This window comes from Thunnus thynnus, chromosome 19 (genome assembly GCF_963924715.1).
Source record: "Thunnus thynnus chromosome 19, fThuThy2.1, whole genome shotgun sequence".
NCBI classification, from domain to species: Eukaryota; Metazoa; Chordata; class Actinopteri; order Scombriformes; family Scombridae; genus Thunnus; species Thunnus thynnus.
Genome location: NC_089535.1, coordinates 23,501,879 through 23,526,725, shown reverse-complemented (window position 1 = coordinate 23,526,725; position 24,847 = coordinate 23,501,879). Strand labels below are relative to the sequence as shown.

General features: G+C 39.0%; 1 protein-coding gene across 2 annotated transcripts; it reads right to left on the bottom strand.

Annotated features, from left to right (window-relative positions):
• Window positions 1–24: 24 nt before the first annotated feature.
• On the bottom strand, window positions 25–24,126 carry gsna (gelsolin a). 2 transcript variants are annotated; one of them, XM_067574673.1, is made up of 17 exons: window positions 23,967–24,126; window positions 13,959–14,159; window positions 11,874–12,028; window positions 11,175–11,336; window positions 10,851–11,000; window positions 10,662–10,751; window positions 9,859–9,991; window positions 8,387–8,691; window positions 8,154–8,287; window positions 7,526–7,616; window positions 7,281–7,307; window positions 4,861–5,031; window positions 3,452–3,626; window positions 1,963–2,084; window positions 1,745–1,822; window positions 1,580–1,640; window positions 25–956 (listed from the first exon to the last, which is right to left on the bottom strand). In XM_067574673.1, exons 2-17 carry the CDS (start codon window positions 14,152–14,154, stop codon window positions 787–789), a joined length of 2,220 nt encoding a protein of 739 aa, XP_067430774.1. In that variant the 5' UTR covers window positions 14,155–14,159; window positions 23,967–24,126; the 3' UTR covers window positions 25–786. The 2 variants fall into 2 exon arrangements, with proteins under 2 accessions (XP_067430774.1, XP_067430775.1); XM_067574674.1 differs by lacking the exon at window positions 7,281–7,307.
• Window positions 24,127–24,847: the final 721 nt, after the last annotated feature.

Sequence of the window (24,847 nt, the reverse complement as noted above, 5' to 3'; positions counted from 1 at the left end):
TTAAAGCAGACACATAACACTTGATAGGTTTAATTTGGTTTTATTGAAGTGATAGCAAGGCTTAGGGAAACCTCAGAAAGTGTCACAGAAGACGTGACTGGTTTGAAAAGCAGCAAAGCGTCAGGTTTCCCACGAGAAGTTGCAGCGTCACAAAAGCTAACGTGGCATGAATCTGTGGCGTTTTATTCTCAAATAAATATAACAGTCATCTGACCTGAAGGTACAAACAACTTATCTATAAAGGCATCTTTAATAACCGGTACAGTACCTTATTTTAAAAAAAAGCAGGTTTAATGTAAACTAAAGGAAAGAATATTTAAGGCATCACTTGTATTGCTTTTTATAGGTGGTGTTCTCTTGGCAGTGAGTTCAGATGTTGCACCACATTGAGGATTTTTTGCCACATTTGCTGTCACTAGTGAAAAGGTTTTGTTTTTAAAAGATATAAAATAGGTGAGAAAATTGGCTTTAGTAAACATCATGGTAGCAGACTGTATTTAGTGCAAAACTCTACAGGAAGTCAGTGTATCTGTTAAAGCTCTATTACTATTGGTTGGTTTTATAACAGGTATAAAGGAATCACTGGCATGAGGGACAAAATGACTAAAAACACTGCTTCATCGACCTGTATCCCTTAAAAACACACCAAAAAGTAAAAAAAGAGAAACTCCTCTTGGTTCAGGGCGTACTGGCAGCTAAAAAAAAGTCTATTGATTGGAGCTCAGTGCTTGTAGCGGAGCAGCGGGGTCAAAGGCCAGGGCTGACAAGGGAGGGTTAGGTGGGAGCTCACAGGGCCAGTTCAGCCATAGCACGCTCCAGGGGGTCGCTGGTCCAGTAGTCGTGGTCCCAGCCCAGGAACCAGCCGGTGAAGGTGGGTGGCTCGAAGCCCTGCTTGATCCTCACGATGGGCGTCCTGCGGTCTCTGTTGGCTGGATCTGTCTCGATGTAACGGGCCGCTGAGGAAGATGAGGAAAAGCTTGAATTGGCACTGGTCATAGAGTAAACTAGAATCACAGATGCACAGCAGAATGATGTGTATTTGCTTTGAGTTTAACAACCAGAAAGGGAATCAAAACTAGATTGCATCAAAATTTTACAACTTGCAAACTGATAAGATATCCAGAGAAGGTGCTATTAACAGCCAAACATCTATAAATTAAATGTTAAAATAAATTCTGCCAGTGAAATTGTAAAAAAAATCATCTAAAAACACAAAAAAATTCTGTAATACAGAGAAATTTGCTTGTTCAAAACAAACAATCTGCACAAAATGGCTTCATAAAATCTCTTGAAACTATTGAGTTTGTGGCCCCTGCACCACGAGTGCACAAAGCAATGGTGATTCTTAAAATAGCATTAAATAAATTTGATGGATGATAAAAATTCTGAATTTTCTTTTGATCTCAGAGAAGGCGGTTCAGAAACCCAAAGAATTGTGTTAAAATTAAAAACTGGAGGGAAATAATAGTAACATCACCCTTATTCGTTCCCACAATTTCACAGGTCTAAATGATTTCAGTTCTTGAGCTAATTGAGATCATATCTTAATAATATGAGTTTTTCCCGCAGATGTCCTTACCAGATGTCATCGCTTCAGTCTTCTCTTCCTCTTGGGCCTCGTTGCCGATCCAGACAAACACCTGAAAATGGGAGAGATTAATACATTGTTGTTGTGTTCATGGCAATGACTCTGCTCTGAATCCATATTATATGTCTAAAACAGTTTCAGCTTTGGTTTCTCTACCTGCTCCCAGGTGTCGAGGATCATGACATCATCAGTGGCGAGATCATCTTGGGTCAGCTCCCCGGGTACCTCCTCGATCTGAGGGGAATAAGGAAAAGGATTCATTGGTGTTGGTGTAGGATGTACTGTGTGCACATACAGCTGTGGAGCATTCAGAAACACATTTACATGCGCATTTTATTGAGCAGCAGAAGAAGAAGCTTAAACAAAAGACTTACGATGAAGTTTCCAGTCTTATTGGAGCAGGCGAAGAGTCTGGGTGGATGAGCATCCATCTTGTCCTTGAGTCTGGTAGAAGTGCGGTATTCTGTCTTTCCTCCCAGAGACTCCCAGAACTGATCTGTGAAGACCACAGACACACTTCAAGTTATTATAGTTTTACACATTTCAACAGAAAATAAGAACATAAACACCAGAAGGGTTTAAAAGAATAGTTTTTGGAAAACAAGCTGATTCTCTTTCTTGCAGATGGCAAGAAGATTGATGCACTCATGTCTGTTTCATATGAAGCTGGAGCAAGGAGACCGTTAGCTTAACTTAGCAAAAAGACTGGAAACAGGGAAACAGCTTGCTGACTCTGTCCAAAACATATTATATCCCGTTTGTTTAACACATTGGACAAACAGGATATAACATGTTCATTAGTGAGCTTTAGAGGTGCTGGTAAGTGGATTTTGTCACCTTCAGACCAACAGGCTACTTGTTTCCCCTTTCCCAGTCTTACAAGACTGTACAAAAGCTAAGCTAACCAGCTGCTTATATTAACGGATAGGAGATTGGTTTGAATCTTCGTAACTCATTCTCAGCAAGCAAGCATCTAAGTGAATTTACCAAAATGTAGAACTATTCCTTTAAAGTTTATTAATAGCTTTTTTGGCGACAAAAAATACATATTTGACAATGTATCACCTCACAAAGTTGTTATGGCTAACTCATTAGCAAAAAATTACTTATTGCACATCCAGCAGACTCAGAGCAAGTTAGTCACCTTTGTGTCTGCTGAATGTAAAGTCCAATATATTCATTCTCCTTTTAGCTCTGTAAGTTTTGTCTCCACCAACTCTTGAGAAAAATATATGGAAATGAGTTTGATGAGAGTGGTGAGACTGTAGCAAACAGCAAATGTGCCATAAAAAGAAAACTATGAGCTAAAAGAGGCTAAAAGGCAAGATAAGAATAAGACTCTAATAAGAATCTAAGTGATAGATTTAAGAAGTGGGAAACAACAGGGAATGTAAAAACAAAAAAATGTGTGTTAGAGTTAACTACAGTAACTGTTACAGACATTAGTAGTTTCATTAGACAATTTCAACTCATTTCTCATACACAACTGCATGAATTCTGAGTAGAAAAGGTAAGAAATCATTGGCTTAACATCTCAAAAATAAAATGTTGAATTTCAGTCTGTAGCAGCTATCAACTGAGGCCGATCCTTAAAAGCAGGGTGCTTATAAAAATGGAATCTGTTATGTTTTAGCCTGAGGTTTTATATTAGAAACTGGAGGCCTTAGTTGAAAGGCAAAAAGAGAAAACTATTTAATTTGAATTTAAAGTGCTATTTCAGCTAACAGCTTGACCACAGTTTGTAGCTGATGCAGAAACAACTCAGATCATTCATTGCTATTGGTGTTCAGTTCAATTCACAAATGCCAAAACCACTGTGAGAAAATGTTATTTGAAGTTAACATTTTCATCCTGTTTCCTCACCTGTCTCCCCTCCCTCAGACAGCTCGGAGGTCGACACTCCCAGGATGTCACACAGCTGCTGAGCTCCCTGCTTCTCTGTGTCACTGGCGCCCACTCCCACCCACATGAAGGAGTCTCCGGGGGTCACCAGAATAAACGCATCATTGGAGTTCAAGTTGGATGCCACTGTGTCAACCTGGATGAGCACAGAAATACTGTTGATTAATATGTGCAGCTCTGCTACCCGACAGTATGTTTGTCACAGTGTGAGCTGTTAGGGTTTGGCAAAGCATTTTCAGTCAACTTTAACCAATGTCCACAAATAAATACTGTGTTTACCGTGTTTCAGGCAGCAACCAGACTTCATTGTGTTGTATGGCCATACAATAAAAAATGAAAATGGTTGTCTTCCTTCATTCATGGAAAAAGATTTATTTGAGATTGGTGACAGTGAAAACTGTGTGACTCTGTGAACTGTGATTGAATTTGGCTACACTGCAACTAAAAATCAATAACTTAACAAGCCGTTTAGTCTATTAATGAGTCCTAGAAAGTTAAAGTAAACAAAGTAAAGTACCAATACAGAAAGATTATTTTGAATCAACTGTAATTTTCTCTATTCCACTGCAGTGATCTTCCTTACTGTGCTTTGTTTTGTTTCAGACATCCATACGAAGTCAGAAACATTCTCAAACAAGGGAAACTGCACTGAAAACAAGCAGAATATTCTCACCCAACTGGGAAACATTGTTATGTTTTAAAACAAGTAAACCTTGATGCTCAAGAGACAATATGTTATTCATCCTTTTTGCAGTAAAAATCACAAGTTCAACAGTTTTGGAAAATGAACTAGCAAGTAAAGTTTTTTTTGTCTGATGATATTTGTGCATAAGTCTGGCTTTATTCTATATTTTTATTATTGCTAAAGCATTACATGCAAAGACCAAACCCATTAAAACATGTTAGTCCATCTCTCAACACTTCCTGACTTCTCTGGCATGTCTGTGGCACTCAGTCCCAAGCCTGTTCATTCCTACATAGCACTTTAAAAATGGGCCACACATACACTGTATAGTTTCATAATCCTTTTTTTTTTTTTTTTTTTACATCATAGTAATTTCCTTAAACAGCTGGGCACTGTAGTTTTTAGCAAATGTTACTCAAACAGGAGTAAATAGTGCATTTGTTTGGGACTATTTTCAGCTGTGGATTAGTACACATTTGGTGCTTTATAGTTTTTGGATAACAATGCCAAAGAGAAATAAGATATATCAGGCTTTGGATCCACAGAAAATACTTGTAAGTAGATCAATTCATTGTTGCTTTTGGTCTGTTATTGGGATTTCTTGACAATAAGAAAAATACAGAATATCACCAGACTTATCCTTTAAAATCACCTTCTACAATGTTACTGATGTATGTTCTCTTACCTCCACAGCTCTGGTGTGTCCTGTGGAGTTGGAGCGCACCTGGAAGAGTCGAGTCTCTGCAGGAGCGGACTGACCTCCTTCTCTGGACGTACCTCCCTTGTACACCACCATGGGCTGTCCTCCAAACAGACTCATGAGATGGGCCGGCTCTTTACCCTGCACCACCCTCACCTGATGCACAAAATCCAAAATTAATACTCCACAACTGAGTAGAAGGTCGTTATATTAATTCACACAGCAAAATATCTCATGCATTTTGATGTTGTGAGGTATCACAAGGTGGTGCAACAAATCCAAAAACCCCAGCAGGCAGATTCTCCCCTAGCTGTACCCTTTGAAATATGAATCAATAATATATCTGCTACTGACACAAGATGGCAGCATCGAGCTGAGCCACGTGGTCGCTGACTGTTCAACAAGGTGGTGGGTGTCACAGTTTGTGAAATCAGGACACTAACTATGACGCAGGTTATGTCTGAAAAATTATTCTAAGTCTCTTTGGTCTGCAGCTTTTCTCATAAACATTTGAAACATTTGTAGTCTTGAGGTGATGCATCCAGTACTTTAGCAGCAGAGAAAATTATACTAATTCTAAGTTGAGATGGAGAACTGGTGAATATTCATTGATAACTTTACACATTTTAGTCCACAGTAGTGCAAATCCAAACTACAAGCAGAGCTACAAACATTTCCCAGCACATGTAACTCTTTCTCTGGCATGATATGAAACTATCTGTCTGTCACACGGTGAATGACGGCACTTTACCTGCATAAACTGCACGAAAGTTGTACTTTAGTTTTGTCATCTTACACCAGATGTCTTGTTAAGTAAGTGTCAGATTCCTTGTTGTGGTTGTGAAAATGTTTGCATATTTTCCACTCGGCTGCTAATCACAGGCCTCCACAAAGTCTCACTTCAGCTTATAACTCAAAACTAGAGCACTGAGTAAAAATTAGAAGTATAATACACACAAATCTGATATGTTTTGTTGTTTGCCTCTGTTGTGCAGTTTTTCAAAAGTTAGACCATTGTTGCTTCTGTGCATTATTGTGTCGTTGGGATCTCTCTCTGGGTATCAAACCTCAAAACCTTTTTGATGCCAACAATGTGCCTGAAGCACAAAGTATAACAACATATCATATTCCAAAAGTTGACAGTGAAAGCTTGCTCAGATTCAAAGTACTTATTCTCAGATATTTACTGCTTTTGAGCATAATTTTGTCAATTTCATAATAGGCAAAGTTCCTGTACAGGTGTTTGTGTGAAGACAACATTAAACATTTGAGGAGTTTTGTAGAAAACTTTTATAATCCTCAAAGTATTGTTTTTGTATCTGTTGGGTAAAATGTCGGAAAATGGGGAAAAATGCCAATCACAACGTCCTTAAGCCCAAGATAATGCCATTAAATATCACGTTGTACTCAATTAACAACCCAAAACACAAAGAATATTCAGTTTACCATCAATAATGCAAAGAAAAGCAGCAAATCCTCCTACATTATAAAGCTGTTTTTCAGGAAATGTTCGGCATTTTTGCTTGAAAGAAATGACTTTAAAGATTAATCTATTATCTACAATTGTTGAGGATTATTTTTCTATCAATCTTCTAAGTGATTAATTCATAAAACTCTAGGTTAATTTGACAAACTGTGAATACAAAAGTGACATTAGCAAGACAACTGTTCTACATTTTGAAAGTGAGAGCAGGTAGGCTGAACATCTGGAAGAATAAACTTGGCGTTGTGCAGATGTTTCCAAACGGGATGGATTCAAACATTTCTACTTAACACATGACACACGCACATATGCAGACAGAAAATGTGTGATGTGACAGCACAGACACAACGCAAACATGAAGGTTGTACATGCAAATGACACACGGAAGGAGTGAAGTGTGAATGGAGAACACAGAAATGATTGAATGACTCACATAAAAACAGAGCAAGGATTCGCTCGAAAAAAAGGCTGATCTTGTTTTCCACAGTTATTCCCAAACTCTGTGTTCATGCATATTTAACACATATTTGCATCAACTGACAGGTTATGTCATTATTGTGTTGTTGTAACATCAGGTCCGGAAACACGGCTGTTATATATGTGAGCAGACAGGGTCGGCGGCAGAGGAGATAAACATCCCCAGTGGAATGTCCTGTTTGTTTCTGACCAAGATGGTTTCTTGGTAAATTAGACTGAACTCCTTATCACATTAATTAAGTCTTAAAATAGCCAGATAAATTAAGTTAACTGCTATTTCAAAAATCAGATGCTCATATTTATCTGGCAAGTGACAAAAGGCACGAAATACAAACTGACGACGAAAATCATTTTTGTTTTGCTTCCTTTTTTTTTCGCTGGTTCCGGATAAAATCATGTGAGTCATTTTGGGAGGATGAGGAGCAGGGAAGGGGAGGGAAAATACCTGAGTGGTTATAGGAGCACCAACAACCTGAAGAGAAACGAAGGAGGAAAGATGCAGTGACAGGGAAACCAGGAGGGAGAGGAGACAGCGAAAAAGGATGTAGAGGTCAGAGAGAAGGTAGTTGTACTTAGTGAGCCAGAGAAGAGTGGTAAAATAAATTCAATAAACGACAAAAAAATGAATATAAGCTCATGGAAAAAAAAGCAGACAAACACAAAGTCACTAAAGGAATGATGTGTTTTTACCTGCACAGGACCACCGCCAAGCTCCTCATCCAGCTGGGCACAGAGGATAGCGGACGCCCCGATTTCATCCTGACTGGAGTCCATTCCCTGCCTGCAACCATTTATCATTATCATTACGTTCAAATCAGAGGCACAAACTGAGGTAAGGTATGTGCTCACAAAACAACTCCATATACCACAACCAAAGGAAAAGTTCTCTTTATAAAGACCGGTCCTTTATATCATTGATGCTTAAACTTGTAACAAGCATCTTAACGTTGGATAATTTATTTCTAACAGTGTATAACATATTTTTTAAGAGATTATTGTGTTTTGTAGCTGAAACATTGTTCTACAAAATATACATATAGTATATATATACAGCAGATGATGAAATGTATTTGACTTTTCATCTCTGCACATTATGTACTTCTTAACTTTCAAATCAAACGCCATAAGTGTTAATATCCTACACACTTACTCACACAGGTGAGTTTAACCTTTATAGATGTTCAGGCAGTTTGTATTTTGCTCCGATATCTCAATGACTTTTTGATTTAGGCAGTTTAGACGGTAAAACTTTTTACAACAAAATCTTGCCGAATTTAGCTTTAACTGATGTCAAACTGTCAGTCTCTCGTATTCTCACCACATGTAGATAATGTGTCCCTGGCGTCCTCCGTGACTGTAGTTGTACAGGATGATGTAGCTGTCTCCTCCGTAGAACTGTCCGTATGTGGACGGATCCACTGGCACCTTGTCGGCTGCCTCAATGCGCCAGATCTGACAAGAAAGAAAGAAATTTAGGGAAAAACAAATTTAAGACCCTTACCCTTACATACTACCACTAGGATCTGCAAAAATACAAAAATGGTTGTCCACCTGTTTCTCTCCGCTGCCGTCATCCACCATGCCGTGCTGGGCGGCCATGGCAGGGGAGTCGTGCAGGCTGGCGGCGTCGAAGGGCACCTTCTCGATCTTGGCGATGCTGTTAGCGATGTAGGCCACGCCCAGGCCCTCTGTCTGATCTTTGTCCCGCCAGTTTTTGAAGAACTGCTTGAAGAGCGGCGTCTCACCCATCTCTGGCAGGATCTGGACCTGCGTGTGTTTGGGGTAACCCATCTTCTTGATGAACTCATCTGCTGCCTTCATTGCTGCCTTTCGCTCATCCATGTTGGCGTCTTTGCCTACAAGCAAGAAAAAAGCTCTGAGGTAAGGATTATTAAGTCAAGTGAGAATATATTTCAACTCTATGAAAGGAATATATTAAGTAGTCTTATGAGTATTTTAATTTAGAAACTGTTAACAAGAATAGTTTTTAATTCTTTTCATGAGGCAAAGCTGACTGAAAGAGATCATTCCTACAATGCAGTGACTTTTAGATTTGGTAACTTTCTGTAAAACAAAAGTTATAAATTCCAATTGTTGTAACATTTTATCAAAAGGAAAGATTACAAATAACATAATAATGAAAAATGCATAATTTATAGGATTTTGTTATTACTTGGGTTCTAGGATTATGATTTATTATTAATTCTAATTGAAGTTGAGTTAGCATGACTTGGATTAGATGCATAAAAAACAACGTTGTTGTTATGCATTTAAAGGAGTAGTTCAAGATTTTTGGAAATACACTGCCAAGAATGCGATAAAAAGATAGATTCCATATTGATTGATATCGTCTTTGTACATTAAGTTTGAAGTTATAGTCAGCAGACTGTTAGCTTGGCTTAGCATAAACACTGGGAACAGGAGGAAACAGCTAGCTTGACTCACAGATAAAAAAGGTGTTTAATCCCTACCAAACAAAGAAAAAAGAAACAAGTTGCCTGGCAACCTCACAGTGACAACAAGATAACACTGCACCCAATCAAAAAATAGCTCGCACAAAGTTCCCCGTAAAACCACACTATGTCATTGTCACACTTCTGTTTTTGTACAGAGAAGTATAACTGAAATATCACACGTATCTTCTTGCCTGACTCTCAGCAAGAATGCAAATAAGCTTATTTCCCTAAATGGCAAAACATTCCTTTAATTCACCTTCAGGTCTATATCACTGTATTAGAAGCGGGTTTAGCAAGTGTAAAGAGAATTTCAGATTTGGAATTGGTCCACACTTTACACAAAATAACTTTGGTTCTTTGTATGTCAAAAGCACTACATGTGATTAATAGCTCAAAGTAAATTACAGCCTGCCTGAGCAACATCCCTCTCATGATCAGCTGAGGACTGATCTGAGGTTTGACTGTTCAGAATCGACCACACAGCATCTATTCTGCAGTGGTAAAAATGTTTCATCTGTGAAAGTGAACCACTGTTAAATGAACATATGGGGACTCCACTGCACTGACCTTTCCAGACAAAGATCCTGCCATCAGAGCCGTGGTCCAGAATGAAGCAATCACCGGACTCCAGGGCGCTCTGAGCGAACGGGTTCTCTGCTGCCACCAGCGTGATGGTCATTCCTCCACTGGCATTGGAAACCTGCAGGAAGGGACAAAGGAAGAGAGAGCTGTCAAGCAGGGGCAAGAGGTGTCACTTTTGTAAGAATTACTATGTAAAGAAGTAGATCAAGAGGCAGAACTAAAGAGTTAACACATCTGTCATGAAAAACTACAGTACTGTAACTCTTCACTGATGACCACAGGAAACCTTTTACAAACATAAACCTTTTAGTCTTAGATATTCACAAATATTCACTATTTTTCCAAAGGAGATTGGTAATTTTAACGTTGTCTGCTCCAGGAAGGCACTGATCACTGCAGTTTACAGTATATGATATTCTCTTGCAGCAAACACAGCTGAGATAATCTTCCAGTTATTATATATATATATGATTATTATAAGTGAAGAGAAACACTGGGAGAAAGTTCAAACCTGCTGATTATGAGTCCCTCTACTTTAGTAAAAACAGTCTAGATGGTGAAAGGTGGAGGGCTGGTGATGAAACTTTGTGCTGCGAATAGTACTTTAAAGTCAGATTTTTGCCTGGATTTTAATGTATTATTTAATCCAATATTCAAAATAAACACTGATGAATTCAAAGATTTTTATTTCAAATACAAACTGATCATAGTGAGCCTACATTACAAGACACTATCAGTCTAATACAATATGACAGCATGAGTGCCTACAGTGTTCCTGTTTATCTCACCTTGTAGAGTTTGGCTCTCTTCCTGTTGGAAGCATCAGCCTTGATGTCATCAGGACCTCCTTCAGGCAGATCTGGTTTAGGACCTAAAACCTGAGGACAGAAGGAGGGTTGTGTCAGCAGATTCTAACATGGATGTCCACTGCAGCATAATGTGAGATTTAATTTCTTCTCATAATTCACTGATCTCACCTCTAGCATCTTCTCTCTCTCCATCCCCTCGTCACAGACGTAAACTCGGGCCCTCCCGCTGCGCTCGTTGTCACGGATACCCTTGGCGACCTGTGTAGCCTTCAGCTTCTCAAAGCGGTTGCTCTGGGAGCCACACCACTGAAAAATCTCCTGTACAGCAGGAACAAGAAGAGCAAATTGAAAAGTAGATGAATAAAATCTTTACTGAAGGTGGAATTTTGCATTTTGTTTTTACAAAAAAAATTGCTTCCTGTAAGTAACAATTACGTAATAATATCTTGTAAATGTAATATTAATTTGCTGGATCGCCTCAGTCTCACTCACATCACCCATGTCCAGGATGAAGCAGTCTCCTGTGTTGAAGCTATCCCAGCTGACCGGCACCTCTGTTGCCCGGACAACACGACGACCTTTGACCTGCAGCAGCCGCTGCATAACCACCTCGTTGGTGACGACATGCTTGAACCCAGATGCCACGCCGCCTTTCTGGAAGATAAGAAATGCATTTTAAATAAAATACCTGCTTTCCAAGTAAAGTTGCTCCTTCCTCCAAAAAAAAGAAAAAAGTAAACGTGGTAAATAATGGTAATGGATATTGGGAAATTTGACACTTGATTGACAAAATGATGAGGTCATAACCCAGCAGATCTTCTATTGTATAGATAATGAATGACAAAGTTCAGGTTACGTATTATTATTGTTAATAGTTGCATTGTTTCTGCAGTAGTAAACATTACAGAAACATATTTTTAATAAATATTGGACATTCAGATACTTGGTTCATATAATAATTGTGTTATACATTATTCAATCTTCTTTTTAAAGATACTTAATGAGAAAAGGCTTTTGAAATAAGTTGAAATATAACCACAGAAATTCAACCAATAAACAGGCAGAAATCACACTTTAAACACAACACTCACGATACACAATCCAAGGTTTAAAATTCACCAAAAAAAGCAAAATAAAACATGCGGACAGATGATTTTGAGGCTACAAACATGCACTCAGTTGAAATCTTACCATGTATTTGATTCCAGACTTGAAGTAGCCCAGAAATGTTTTGGACTCGTGTCCCTGGACCTCGCGATACTGGATGGGTTTTCCCCCCAGGAAGTCGTCCATTTGGACTGTAAAGATGGCCGCTGAGCCGCTCTCATCCTGGGTGCAGAAATCACCTGCACCAGAGGAACCACAGATGGACTCCATATTAATCCAGGTGCATATTTTATCTCAGCAGTCATGCATCTAACCGTGAAAGCTACATTGTATGTTTGAGGAATTCACTCACTGAGGACTCAGTGAGTCAGGAGATCAATATGTGTCAGCAGCAGACACATTAATACATGCACCATTATTCTGTTTCTATTTCTGTCTAGTTCAGCAGCATGTGGGAGGGTTACATCAGATCCTGTTTATTGGTAAATGCTGTTTCCATGATCAATTTAGCCAACTAAAAGCACATGAAATCAATATGGAAAAAAGACCCGACTCAGCTTCTTGTTTTTTTTTGTTTGTTTTGTTTTGTTTTTGTATTTTGCTTTAAGCTAAATCCTAAAAAATGACCCAGTCAGTCAGATACCCCTCCATCTGTCAATACTCATTTACAGGGCTAGTCTTTAGGTGGCTGAACAGGGTTGCGGCTTTAGCACATGATCATTTGTGTGTGACATATTGAATCTGGGAGGATGAGGAAGGATGTTTTAAAGCATTTCTGTCATTAAATTTTAAAGTAACAGCCAACACTACATTTACTGCAGTTGTGTTTTATGTTTCTGCAATGTCTCATCCTGTTTACATGGGACAGCCTTTACATTTGTGATAGGCATTTCCTCTTTTCAGGAGGAAGGGACAGATATGCTTTGTGATTTATTATCAGCTACACATTCAGTGGAACTTCATGGCAGACGTTTTTCAATGATCTAAAAGCTCATAAGGTAAATATAAGGTTTTAGTTTGAGACCAAGGGATTTTGTCTATACCATTTTGAACCAACATTGATCAAACACATCAATTATAAACAAATATATTGTCAGTGGTGGTTGAAGTATTCAGATCCTTGAAGAACAATACAACATTGTTCAAATATTCATTCAAGTTAAAAGTTCCGCATTCAAAACTTAAAAAACTGTAAGAATGTATCACAGATAAAATACTGATCCCGCACAGGGAAACTGATATGTCCCAGCAGTATAAGGTAGTGAAAATAGATGCATAGTATAGAAAAGTAACCTAAAAAGTAGAATATTATATACAGTATGATTATTTACTATATATAATATGAAGCATGAAAAATAGAGAATCAGATATAGGTACAATTTACAAACTATATTAACTAATTTTATGTTTTGTATGTAAAATCTGAACCTGCAAAGTAACCAGCTGTCAGATAAAATACCTCAAAATCTTGTTTTAAGCTTTTTAGATTTAGTTTTTTTAATGTAAAAATAATTCTAATATATGTAAATACGTGGTTTTAATGACATTAATGTAATGGGTCAAATTGGTGTTTCCACCTTATCTCCAAAAATCGCTTCAATATAAACATAATTTCTAGGAGACAGGGTGTAAAACAGGTATCAGTGTTTACCACTTCATCTTTTAATCTTCAAGATAAAGATGTTGCTTACTCCGCACTGCCCCTTCAATACATGAGTCACTGTTCTGACTTCTCTCAGCATCAACAGTAAATACAGCCAAGCAGCAACAATGTCAAGTGAAATTACTTCTCAGGAAAACAGACATATCCTGATGTAATTTGCAAGTTAAACAGGATCATAGCTTCACTGGAAAACTGAGATTCCATGTTTGGGCACAAGTCCATGGAAACAGGAAAAATACTCCAACAAAAAAGCAAAAGAGATCCACAAACTAATCATGTTGTGTCAATGCTCCTGACTGGCCTTAAATATAATTACCCTTCTTTTGCAGCAGCGTTGGCAGCTGTGATTCAAGTTTAAAAGTTCACACTATTCCATCTATTATTTACTCCATGCACCTGTATTCTTAAATCATTTAAACACTTTAGAGTGGACTTTAGAGTGGATTTTCCCTTTATTTCTGCTTCTGTATTTAACTCTAGGATAGTGTCTGGCTCACTGCACTCACCCAACCAGAAGTGGAGATCATACTGCAGGTTCCCGGAGCGTTGTTTGATGGTGTTGAGGATGAGATAAGAGTCTCCGGTGTAAAATCCCCCATACAAGTTCTCTGGAACGGGCACTAGGTCAAAGTTCTCCACCCTCCACACCTGGAGGCCTGGCTTCTGTCCAGCCCGCTCGAACTCTGGGTGGTGTGCTGCCATCCTGTCTGCAGGGAAATCAAACACCTGAGATTTAGTGCTTTTCTACTCTGCAGGTTTGAGTATACAGGTGCGTTCCTGTGGCAACAAGCTGTGATTTTAAGCTTTGAGTCGGTGGTCAAACACTGCAGAGATAAGAATCGTCACTCTGGCATAACCTTTTAAAAGTGAGACTGGGACTCCCTGTTTGTGAGACGTTTGCTTTGAATTACATTAAGCCACTCCCCTTAAGGCTGAGATGTTGCCATGGATACACAGTTTAAGTTAAGGGCAATAGTTAGATATTAATGCACAAGTAAGGTGAGTCACTGGTGCCCTGTGCTCTGGGTGTTTTCTCCAGTGAGCAGGAAGTCCAGGAAGTCCAGGCAGTTATGACTCAGGCGTAGTCATAACTACAAGTGTTGTTGGCAGAGGAAACACTGTGTATAATTATATATAGGAACAGAACCACATTTTCGTTCTTCCATGTATCCTAACTGTATGCACGCCAACACAAATCTGCACACTAAGGTTGAGAGATACAGAGAAAATCTTCCATCACAGTATTTGTAAGCTTACATAAAAACAGAGAAATACAGACCAGTAACAAATCAAATATAGATGCCTTGGTGAAAACCTAGAAAAATAGCAATACAGCAAAATTTCTACCAGTTCTCATAGTGTACAGCATCATAATGCCCAACCCTAATGGACATGAGTGGTCTGCCATCTGTCCAACAGTGTGCATATTCAAAAACACTCAGACACATTCATGCACACACATACCATACACTTAAGCTATATCTGAAAGCATGGAAGACACATGGCGCCTAATCAAGAGTTTGAAGTAGGTGTCCATGCTGCATTGGATTACAACCCACTGGCCTCTCAGTGGCATGTGTGTGGATGTTTGAGATTTTTAAGATGGGAGTTGAGCATCCTGTTAAAGTTTTTGTTATGGCTGCCTGTCAACTGTTTGTAGAACAGTTTATGAATTACCAGTGAGGAAATCAGCTGATACTCTTTGTTGGGACGTGTATCAGATGCCTATCTCAGAGAAGTGAGTTTCAAAGAACTGATTATCCGGAGTCTTGCCAACATAAACATGAGAGTGTAACACTAATTTTGAAACACTTCGTATTCGCTCAGCTTCAATGACACCATAAAGAAAGTTTTGGTGATGCAAAGGAATTTAGTGCACTTGTATATGTAATCATGATGTAAATTTTTGAAATTTTACAATTTCACTTTTCTTGCTACATTATACTTTAACTCCACTACATCTAAGGGGCAAATATTGTACTTCTGACTCCACTATATCTATTACCTTTCAAATTAGGAAACAAAATTTAAAACCATCTTATAAAATTCGATGCATTATAGATTAAACTACCCAACTGTAGTTAAGATCAGCTCCACCTGACCACCTACACCATTACTGTTGTACATTACATTACATTCAACACTCTGAAAGTGGTCATTGTTCATTATTAGTACTTTTACTTTTGATACTTAAAGGATAATTGCAGTTTATTACCACTTAGGTCTTATTTTGTAGTTTTCTGTCAGTTATGATAATTGTATTCACCAGAGTGATTACTGAGATCTATGGATATGAAACACGTACGGAAAACTGTGCACACATATCTATGCTAAGTACAGTCGAAGTCAAAGTTGAAATAGTCTCTCTGTAAACTGATGGATGGATGTTTGTAACAGAGCGACTGGATAATAAGTTGGCTGTTCCTTCCTGTTTCAAATGTTTGGCTAACCCGGAGGTTTGCTGACAACCTGTTCGTTCACCTGATTGCTTGTGTTTCTTGCCCCATTGGACTTCGTCCTTGTAGCAATATTGCTGCATTTCCACATCTCAAGATTCCACGCAACCCTATGTAGCAATGTTTTTTAAGCAGGTTCCCATTTTGTTAGTGTCTCATGCACCCAAGAGTGACGTGATACACAATCTTGCAAGTGATTTCACTGACTGACAGTTGGTGATGGTGATGTGCCAAGAATAGCGATGCACCAACAAAGGCAAGGAAGAAGAGGACTGCTAGCAAGCAAACATGGATTTAAACAATGTAGCTAGGTTTAATAATCTAATTCTTCCAAAAATCAGCTCTGCAAATGTTAAAAGGTATAATGTGTAAGATTTGGCCAGAATTTTAATTTAAAACATTCACAAATTAATTAAAATTATCAACAGAGTGTGAAGAAATAACAGTTTGGACGTTATGTCAAAGACCTATATGTATTGTGTTGCAGAGATATCTACTGAAGTTAGTATGCTAACCAGCTAGCTTTGGCCCGTAGTGTCTCGTGATACCACTTTGTACTACAGGGGTGATAGTGAATCACTGTAGCTTCCAGTCTGCCCTCAGTCCAACATGAGAGGAAGAAGTCGCGCTACGCAGTGATGGCGGAAGCAGGGTGAATGCTGTTGAAATTTTCGCTGTAGGACTGTCCATTTATTAAGTTTTAACATTTTTTCAGGCATGAAAGTAACCATGTAGATTCCCAATATGTGGTCAGTTTATCCAAATAATGCCTATTTGGAAAGTTGCACCAATGTTGCCGGAGCAGCTGACTACGGCTATAGATGCTGGCTGGGGAAACAGCAACTGTTCATGTCAGCTGATCCGATGAACTGCACTGCGTTGCACCAGCTATGTGAAAGCTGGCCATTTGGCATGGTTGCATATCATAGTAAGCTGGATCGATATTGAAATATATCAATAAATTAGGTCTTTACTGGATTTCCGTGTTGTAAAATGGCAGCAATTAATGAAAAACTGATGCTGTTTGGCAGAAAAACTGCTGTTTTACAATCAGTGAGTTCTGTGACATTTTATGATTTCCATCTACCCTAGGGGCAAGTGTGTAATTATTTAGTTGTTACTTAGAGTTATGTTGTAACTTATCTCCGTGATGCAACTACTTTCTAATCTACTTTCTAGCTCATCTGTAATTTACCAGTCTCTCATGTTTCCGTAGCATTTTGAGATCTTGATAACGTCACAGCACAGATACACTGTAAACAGTAAGCTTTCCTCTATATTTAGAGTGATAATGGTGGTGGTGGTGTATGTGTGTGTCTTTAACAAGGAAGGAAATGCATTTAACACATTTATAAGGCCTCAACGATACACAGTGACTTTTGGTGAAAAACAGGAAATGTAAATATATCTTTGTTAGTTTACAAATTGGGTACCTTTAACTTAATGTTATCACCACTGAGAGAAATCATGGCTATAAACATGAGATCCGAGTTGTAATACACATCTTATTATTTCTTTCACCTCTGGCAACTTTTTGTGGTTACATCTAAATATTTACAATGGCAGATTACACAGTTCAGACCGTGAAGCAATCATTTTCATAAAATATTCAAAAGTGGTCAGAAGTATCTCTGAGTTCTTGCAGCAGACTCTGACCCCCACTGACTCCACACCCTGTAATAATTGGTGGCCTGCACAGTAAACACTGCACAGAGAGTAAAGTTCTCTGAAGTGAAGCAGTGTTCTCAAATTAGAATCTAACCTCTCTGAAAAGGGCTTCTGCTCTCTTGCCAGTAATGTTTTGGAAACCTTTACTAATTTATTGATATAATGATGTGCTTATAAGACATTCAAACCATCACTTCTTATTAACAATTATGAGCTCTCTATAAAGCTCCGCTTCAGCTATTGCAAACATTTTATAAGATGGGGTCATGTAGTTCAAACTGAACACAGAATCTAGTTTTCCACAGGAATGCTGCTTGGACCTGCTGCCTCCAAATTTGCATGACTAACCACATGGGAGCAAGAATCGCCCATTCTTCCACACGGCTGTCTGCCCACAAACATGGCAGGAATCTGTTCCTGATCCTGGAGGAGGGAAGTAGCTCATGAGTCACACAGCCAGGCCAACAAATGTGGGGGTTCCTTCTTCCCCATATTTGCTCCCCTCTTATGTAACAGCCGGACTCATGGCACAATATTTTGTAGCCATGGGATGTTTCAACATGGAAAAGAGGTAAGTGGAAACAACCATTTTCAGTCAACTTCCTTGATTTTTGAATGGGACACGCTGGCTGGTAGATTTCTCTACCTTAAATTATTAGGATAGATATATGACGTTATAAGAAAAGGAAACACACATGTTCAGTTGACAGTATGCAGTTTACATAGTCAAAAGGAAGATGAAGCCAAAACATCTGGGTGCCCTGGAGTCAAACCAGGTCATGCATTGTCTGAACTTCCACGATGCTGCAGCAGCTGTATCCAGGTTTGGCCAGACAAAGAGAAACTGAGGCTGCTGGGTAATTCCACAGGGGTCATTATAGCTTGATGGAGGATGTGGAAAGCTGATTTTTTCTTCCAACAGCAACTCTAAAGTCTGAGAAGCTTGAGTGCCACAAAACACAGCAGCGTAGGTATGTTTAGTCATCAACTCATTTTGGTCTCACTGAATATCAGCTTTCATGTCTTCTCCGTCTCTGCTTTTGATTTTAGGAGATGATATTGGTGTCTCATCACAGTGCATGTGGTGACTCATAAGATTTTCCACAGGGAAACACTCATATGTTGGAACATGGAAATAATCACATGTGGAAACGTTGGATTTTGGCACACGTAATAGTTATCAAGTGTCTAAGGGTAGAGGATGCTATAAACTGTAGAGATATTTATTATATTTTTATGACAAAAGCGAGAAAGAAACCTTTTTAATGTGGATTGTCCAGCGTTGATACCAATCCAATGTTTGGGTAAGCCTCAGTCCTTCTGTTTTCCTATGAGCTGTGTTTATCGAAGAACAATCTGCAAAAGTTCCAGTTGTATCTCTATTCAGGCCAGTGATTGGACTTAGAGAACAGGATAGATAGTTTAAGTCCTTTAGGTAAACCAAAAAAAAACTATCTGTGTGTTTAACAGTAAAGTATGCAATGTTGCATGAAAGCATGTCATCATAAGATGTTCAATGTATATACTGTAGGGAGACTGATATATATTATCTATAATACTGTGGAATTTATCCATTTTATCACTACACACATTTTAGAAAGAGAAAAGGTGCCCAGCTATCATACTTCTGATTTATGATTTAAAGAAATAACTCAACATTTTGAAAAATATATTTATTTGTTTTCTTTCCAAGAGTTATATGAGGAGATTGATACCACTCTCATACCTATGTACAGGGCTGGAGCCAGGAGGTGATTAGCTTAGCTTAGCATAGAGACTGAAAATAGGGGGAAAGCAGTTTACCTAAGTCTTGTTGTCACAGTGAGGTTGGCAATTTGTCATGGAATACAGTAGTTAGCCTACTACACAACTCCCTCTAAAACCACAAATTGTTGTTTGTAAATTAATGTTTGTGTACAAATTAAACAGAGATACAATGTGTTAATTTGTGGGCTTCAGAGTAGCTGGCAGGCACAAAACAGAGAACAAAAGGCACACTGATTTTGATCTTTAATTGTGCAAACAGAGTAATGTTTCAACACTACTGTGTCTTCATCAGAGTCAAAGAGACTCTGACTTTCTGGAAGTCAGAGAGAGTGTCAAAATGTTAGTCTGTTTGCACAATTAAAGGCTATCTGTCCTGGACCTGAGAAGCACCTGATTCCGCTGTATTTTGCTGGGGGATGCGCGGATTAGTCTTTACGCTACGCTAGGCTAACCACCTCATTGCTACAGCTCCATACTTACACAAAAGAAAGCAAATGAGCGTATCTCCCAAAATGTTGAACAATTCTTTTAAATTATTAATCATTTAATTATTCATTTAAATGATAATAATGAGTTTATTGATATATAAGTGAGGCTGGCTAACATGCCATGATCATCACTACTGTATGTAGACCACAACAATGAGATAGTAACCACATTCTCTAAACTTCTACTTCCTAAATATCATGGGGAACAATCTAAAGCGGTTGTGGTGAGAGAATACAATAACTTTATATTCCCAAGCAGTTTGGTAGGCTAATAAATCAGTAACTTCTGCCTGAGCTGTTATAAAGCCATTTATTAACTGAAACTGACACACCCAGCAAGAGGATCCACATTGACACGGAGACGGATGTGGGCGACAGCAGAGAAACCAACTTTCATTTCAATCCAAGTCCCTGAAGGTAACACCAGGCATATCAACAGATAAATCTGTGGTCATGATGCAAACATACAGTGTGTCGTTGTAGGGAGCAACCAGAAAACAAACTTAGACTTACACAAACTTACACTTAAAGTGAAGTTTTACACAGTTGCTGCTATGTCATGCAAGTTTCATGACAAAAGTACTCATGTAACCCATTAAATCCCCATGATAAATGCTCAAATATATACTGCATATTTAGCTGTCTGTCTGAAAACAGAGCTGCCTTTCTTTTTTAAACCCTGAAAAGTTGGCTTGTTCAAAAAATCAGTCTTTTCATTTCAAAAGCAGCTGCATACCTTTACTCACTCATGAAAAATATCACTTTTGTGCAACTTTTTTTTTTTTTATTCTGAGGATAAAGTCTCCATGGCACTAAATAAATTCGACTGCGTTTGACTATGATCTTCCCCCCTGATGGAGGGAAATGCTCTGTCTGTCTCTGCACATTAAAGCAGTTTTATCCCAGAGTTAGATACTCGCACTGTCTGTGACTTAATAAAGCAAACATCAGAGGGGATCTGAATAACCTCACACTTTGAATAAATCAAAGCCCGTATTAAAAAATGTATTAACAACTCTGGCAAAAGCTGGATGATAACAAAAACTCTAACAGAATGAGGGAAAAGGTTAGAGAAAGTAGTTTTAGTAGTTTTTTTATTAATTATTATATTTTTGTTGAATGAAGGGCATCAGCTGACTTGAACAATAATTAACCATTAAATGTTTCTGGCTATTCCAGCCTCCTCGGGCTTGCATAAAGTGACTCATTGAGGGGTAGTTGGTTTGACTCAAGACACGCACAGCTACGAGCGTAAATAGAACAAATCACGTGACTACTGGTTAGTACGTCTTCACAGACATGTTGGAAGAAGCAGATGGTGTCTGCGTGCCACTCCACACCTCTATGAAGCCGGAGGTATTCGTTGAGTTTCTACCCACTCATCTGCGGGCTCTCTGTCCCCCCCTTCGCCTCCAAACAAACATGGAGTGAGTCTGTCATTCCAAACTCAGTTATTTGATCCCCCTCCCCCACTTTTTACCAGCCTCTCTTTTGTGTCTGCCTTCGCTTGAGGTCTGAGTTGAAAAACTCCAAACTTGATCCACCGCGCAGATAGCAACAGTGGATTCATATGACAAGAAACGAAGTATTTTATTGAGCCCTTGTGATTTGTCGCCTGGTGTCCCACTTCAAAAACAAGCGCATTATAGTTTTATCTGTGAAATCTGGATTTCTGTGTAGTAACAGCATGTCTGTGCTGAGTTTCTCCCCCCAAAAAGAGATTCCTCCTTCGGAAAGGGGGATTCTTGATGACTCATTTTCTCCATGGATGCCGCTCTCAGGCTGTCCAGAGCTGTTCAGCTGCCCTCCAGCTCATTCAGGACACACCAGATAACACTCTGGAGGTTTTACACTCATAAATAGCCGCTCTGCTTCACTTTTATGTGTTTACACAGTATTGAACAAAGAATCAAAATGACTGTTTATGACTTTGTAAATAACCAACTTGATATATGGATGGTTATTAAAGGATATGGGAGGTGCAATTCACCTGATAACACTTGAACACTGCTATGAAACAGCCAATGGCGATATAGCAATATCGTGCACAATGTGTCATAATGAAATTGATATGGAGTTTCTAAAATATCATCTTGCCCTAAATGCAAAGCAGCTAAATGACACGATTTGTGTTTTGAGAGTAGGGCGTGATTTATTTTTTCCTCAACTGGAAAAACCCTCTGGAAAAACAGTGACTAAACTGAAGTCAATGGGAAAACTTTCTCCAGCAAAACAGTGTCAGTAAATATTTTCTCCAACAACTTGGTTTCGGGTGCTAAGTCCACTTCTTGTAATGTGTGTTTTGGTAGAGATTTTGAAAGTTTTTGTTTTATGAAGAAGATATTAAGGCTTAATGAGGGGTATGTTGGAAGCATGTTTGCCTCGTTTACAAGAGTCTCCGCATGTCTGCCAACTTGCTCATCCTACACCTCCGCTCCACGCCATTCCCCAGATTTCAATAGCTAAATGGCAAAATAGGTCTTTTGTCAGTGCCCCACCCAACAACTACCAAACATGACTGATCCACCATCTCTGTGGATAAGATTTGGTTAAGTTTAAGCAACTAAAACTGCTTGGTTAAGGTTGGAGAAAGATCACTTTCATGGTTAAAAGAAGCCAACATTGTCAAAATCACGCATTTCTTACGTAAGCACTGATTTGGTGATTTGCAAAGCTGACATCTTGACATTTTCTGATACAACTGGGCTAACGTTTGCTGGAAAGTTTAAGGTCTCCTAGATGTCTAGGTTACACATAATCATTGTTTCAACAGCACTTCAGTAACTATGTTTCAATGTGTAGTTAAGAAATGCTTCAGAGTGAAATACAGTTATTTAACTGCTAAAACAACGGTTCAATGTAACCAAAACATCTGTAAAAGTTTAGTTTAGCTCAGTTTTAATCTAGACATCTTCTTATCTGCAAATCACCAAATCAGTGTTTACTGGATTTGAATAACAGATCTGGCCTCCTCCCCCCTCACTTTTTGCATCAGTATAACAATGTCACGCCACTTTTTGCTAATGAGAGAGGACATGGAGGACAGTCATTGGATGACTGCATGACCGCAAGACGTCACTTGTCAGGAAACATTAATGTAACCTATATTTACGTTTAAATAACAAAAACAATGCTGTCATTGTTTGGTTTGAGGACAGTCTCTCAAATTTGGATTTTCTGGCTCCAGCAGCTGACAGCAAGCTGGAAATGTCCCCATAGAAACATTTTGGGGACATCACAGATGCTATGTCTATGTCCTTTCTTTCTCTTTTCTTATATTTAGACATGTGGTAGTTCATCTGTCCTGCCACACATGCACAGAGAGCAGGCACACAGTTGTTAGAGGCTTATATCTAAATCTGAAGTGGGGTGTAGTACAGTCTGTGGATTCAGGCATCACGTAATCTTTGGCCATCTGACTCTGAGTGTGGATCTGACACAGCACTTTCTGAATGGCTAACAAATGTCTGTCTACACCTCTTCCTCACACACTCACACGCACACATACACAGTCTGACGCACTCACCTCACGGTTGCTGCACTGAAAAGCCACATACAGGATGTTGGGACTAACTGAATAGTTCTCCTCTATTTGGTTGTGTGTTTCTATGGTAACCACTGATGTCCCTATATAGCACGTACAGCTGTCCAGAGGACATCACAGTGTTTAACGAATAGACTTTTTCTATATTCTGAAAGAAAACACAGCGTGTTAAGTTGTGTTGGGGTTTAGTATCACATCATAGCAGCCTGAACTCATTTTAATGTTAAGAAAAAATGTGACTGTGGTCCGCCTAAGTGGAACCACACAACAGTTTTAGTCATTATGCAGGGGTTCCACTGCCTGTCCATATAAGGCAGCAGCTGCTGCACTAAGCACAATAAAATCTGTGTTTACACCTTTTTGAATAGACTAGAGAAAAAAGAGCTTCAGTGTAAGTAAACTTCATGCAGAAATCAGCCAAATACTTCATTCAACACTCTCTCTTTCCTTCAGCAGAGCAGACATTTATTCCAGTCTGCATGGAAAGTAACGGCTCATTTCATTGTAGCGTTAATTAAAGGAGCCTAATTAAATCACCGTTGGGCAATCAGTGCTGTATTGTTTGACTGAACAAAGCGGGGTTTAACGTACCTGAAGGTGCGAAAGTTGTTGTCGGTGGGTCGGACGGACGGGTGTGGACCTGAGCCGCGGTGAGCGCTTCTAGCTGCAGCCGGAGCAGAGATGCGTCGAGTCGGCAGAGCAGCAGAGAGCAGAGCCGCTGTTTATGCTTCTGGCCCGGGACACTCCCCGTTACGACACTCCCCTGACCGGCCTGCAGCACCGCCTGCAGAGGGCGCGCACATGCACACTGATACCTTTATCAATCTGTTTTACATCTATCTATCTATCTATCTATCTATCTATCTATCTATCTATCTATCTATCTATCCATCTATCTATAATAGCCTACGATATCTACAGTATCTCAACAATTAGACCTAGAGCTACTTCTGTGAAGCCTTTAGTGTAATGTTCTTTTTTAAAATAGTGTCATAAAGATGTGCATTTTGCTCTAATGCAAAGCTAAAAGCTGTGGTGTTTTTGTATAGGAATGAATTAAATCAAAATTCAGTTAAACTCTGTCTGACTTGATCTCAATAAAATATTGTATGAATGCAAAGGTGTTTTTTATTTGCTGGGGCTGTAAATGTAACCTCAGCCAGCACTTGGTCACTTCCGGCCTCCAGTAGAACGTGCAACTTGAACAACACTGCCCCTGTCTGGTCCCGGTGTACCACTAAATGCTAACAAGGCAAAACTATGCACCACTGTAATGCAAACTGTGCATGATACACGCATATGATGTGAGCCCACCATCAAACAACAGTGATTCATAACTTTATGTTTTCTATGATGCTATCTGCTGTATGAATGAATGGTTTTTCATGTGCTCACTGAAGGTTGGCAGTCTTGTCACTGGGCAAAGTGAAGCCCAGTGAGATCCAAACTGATAAACTCAATTTGTTTTGAAG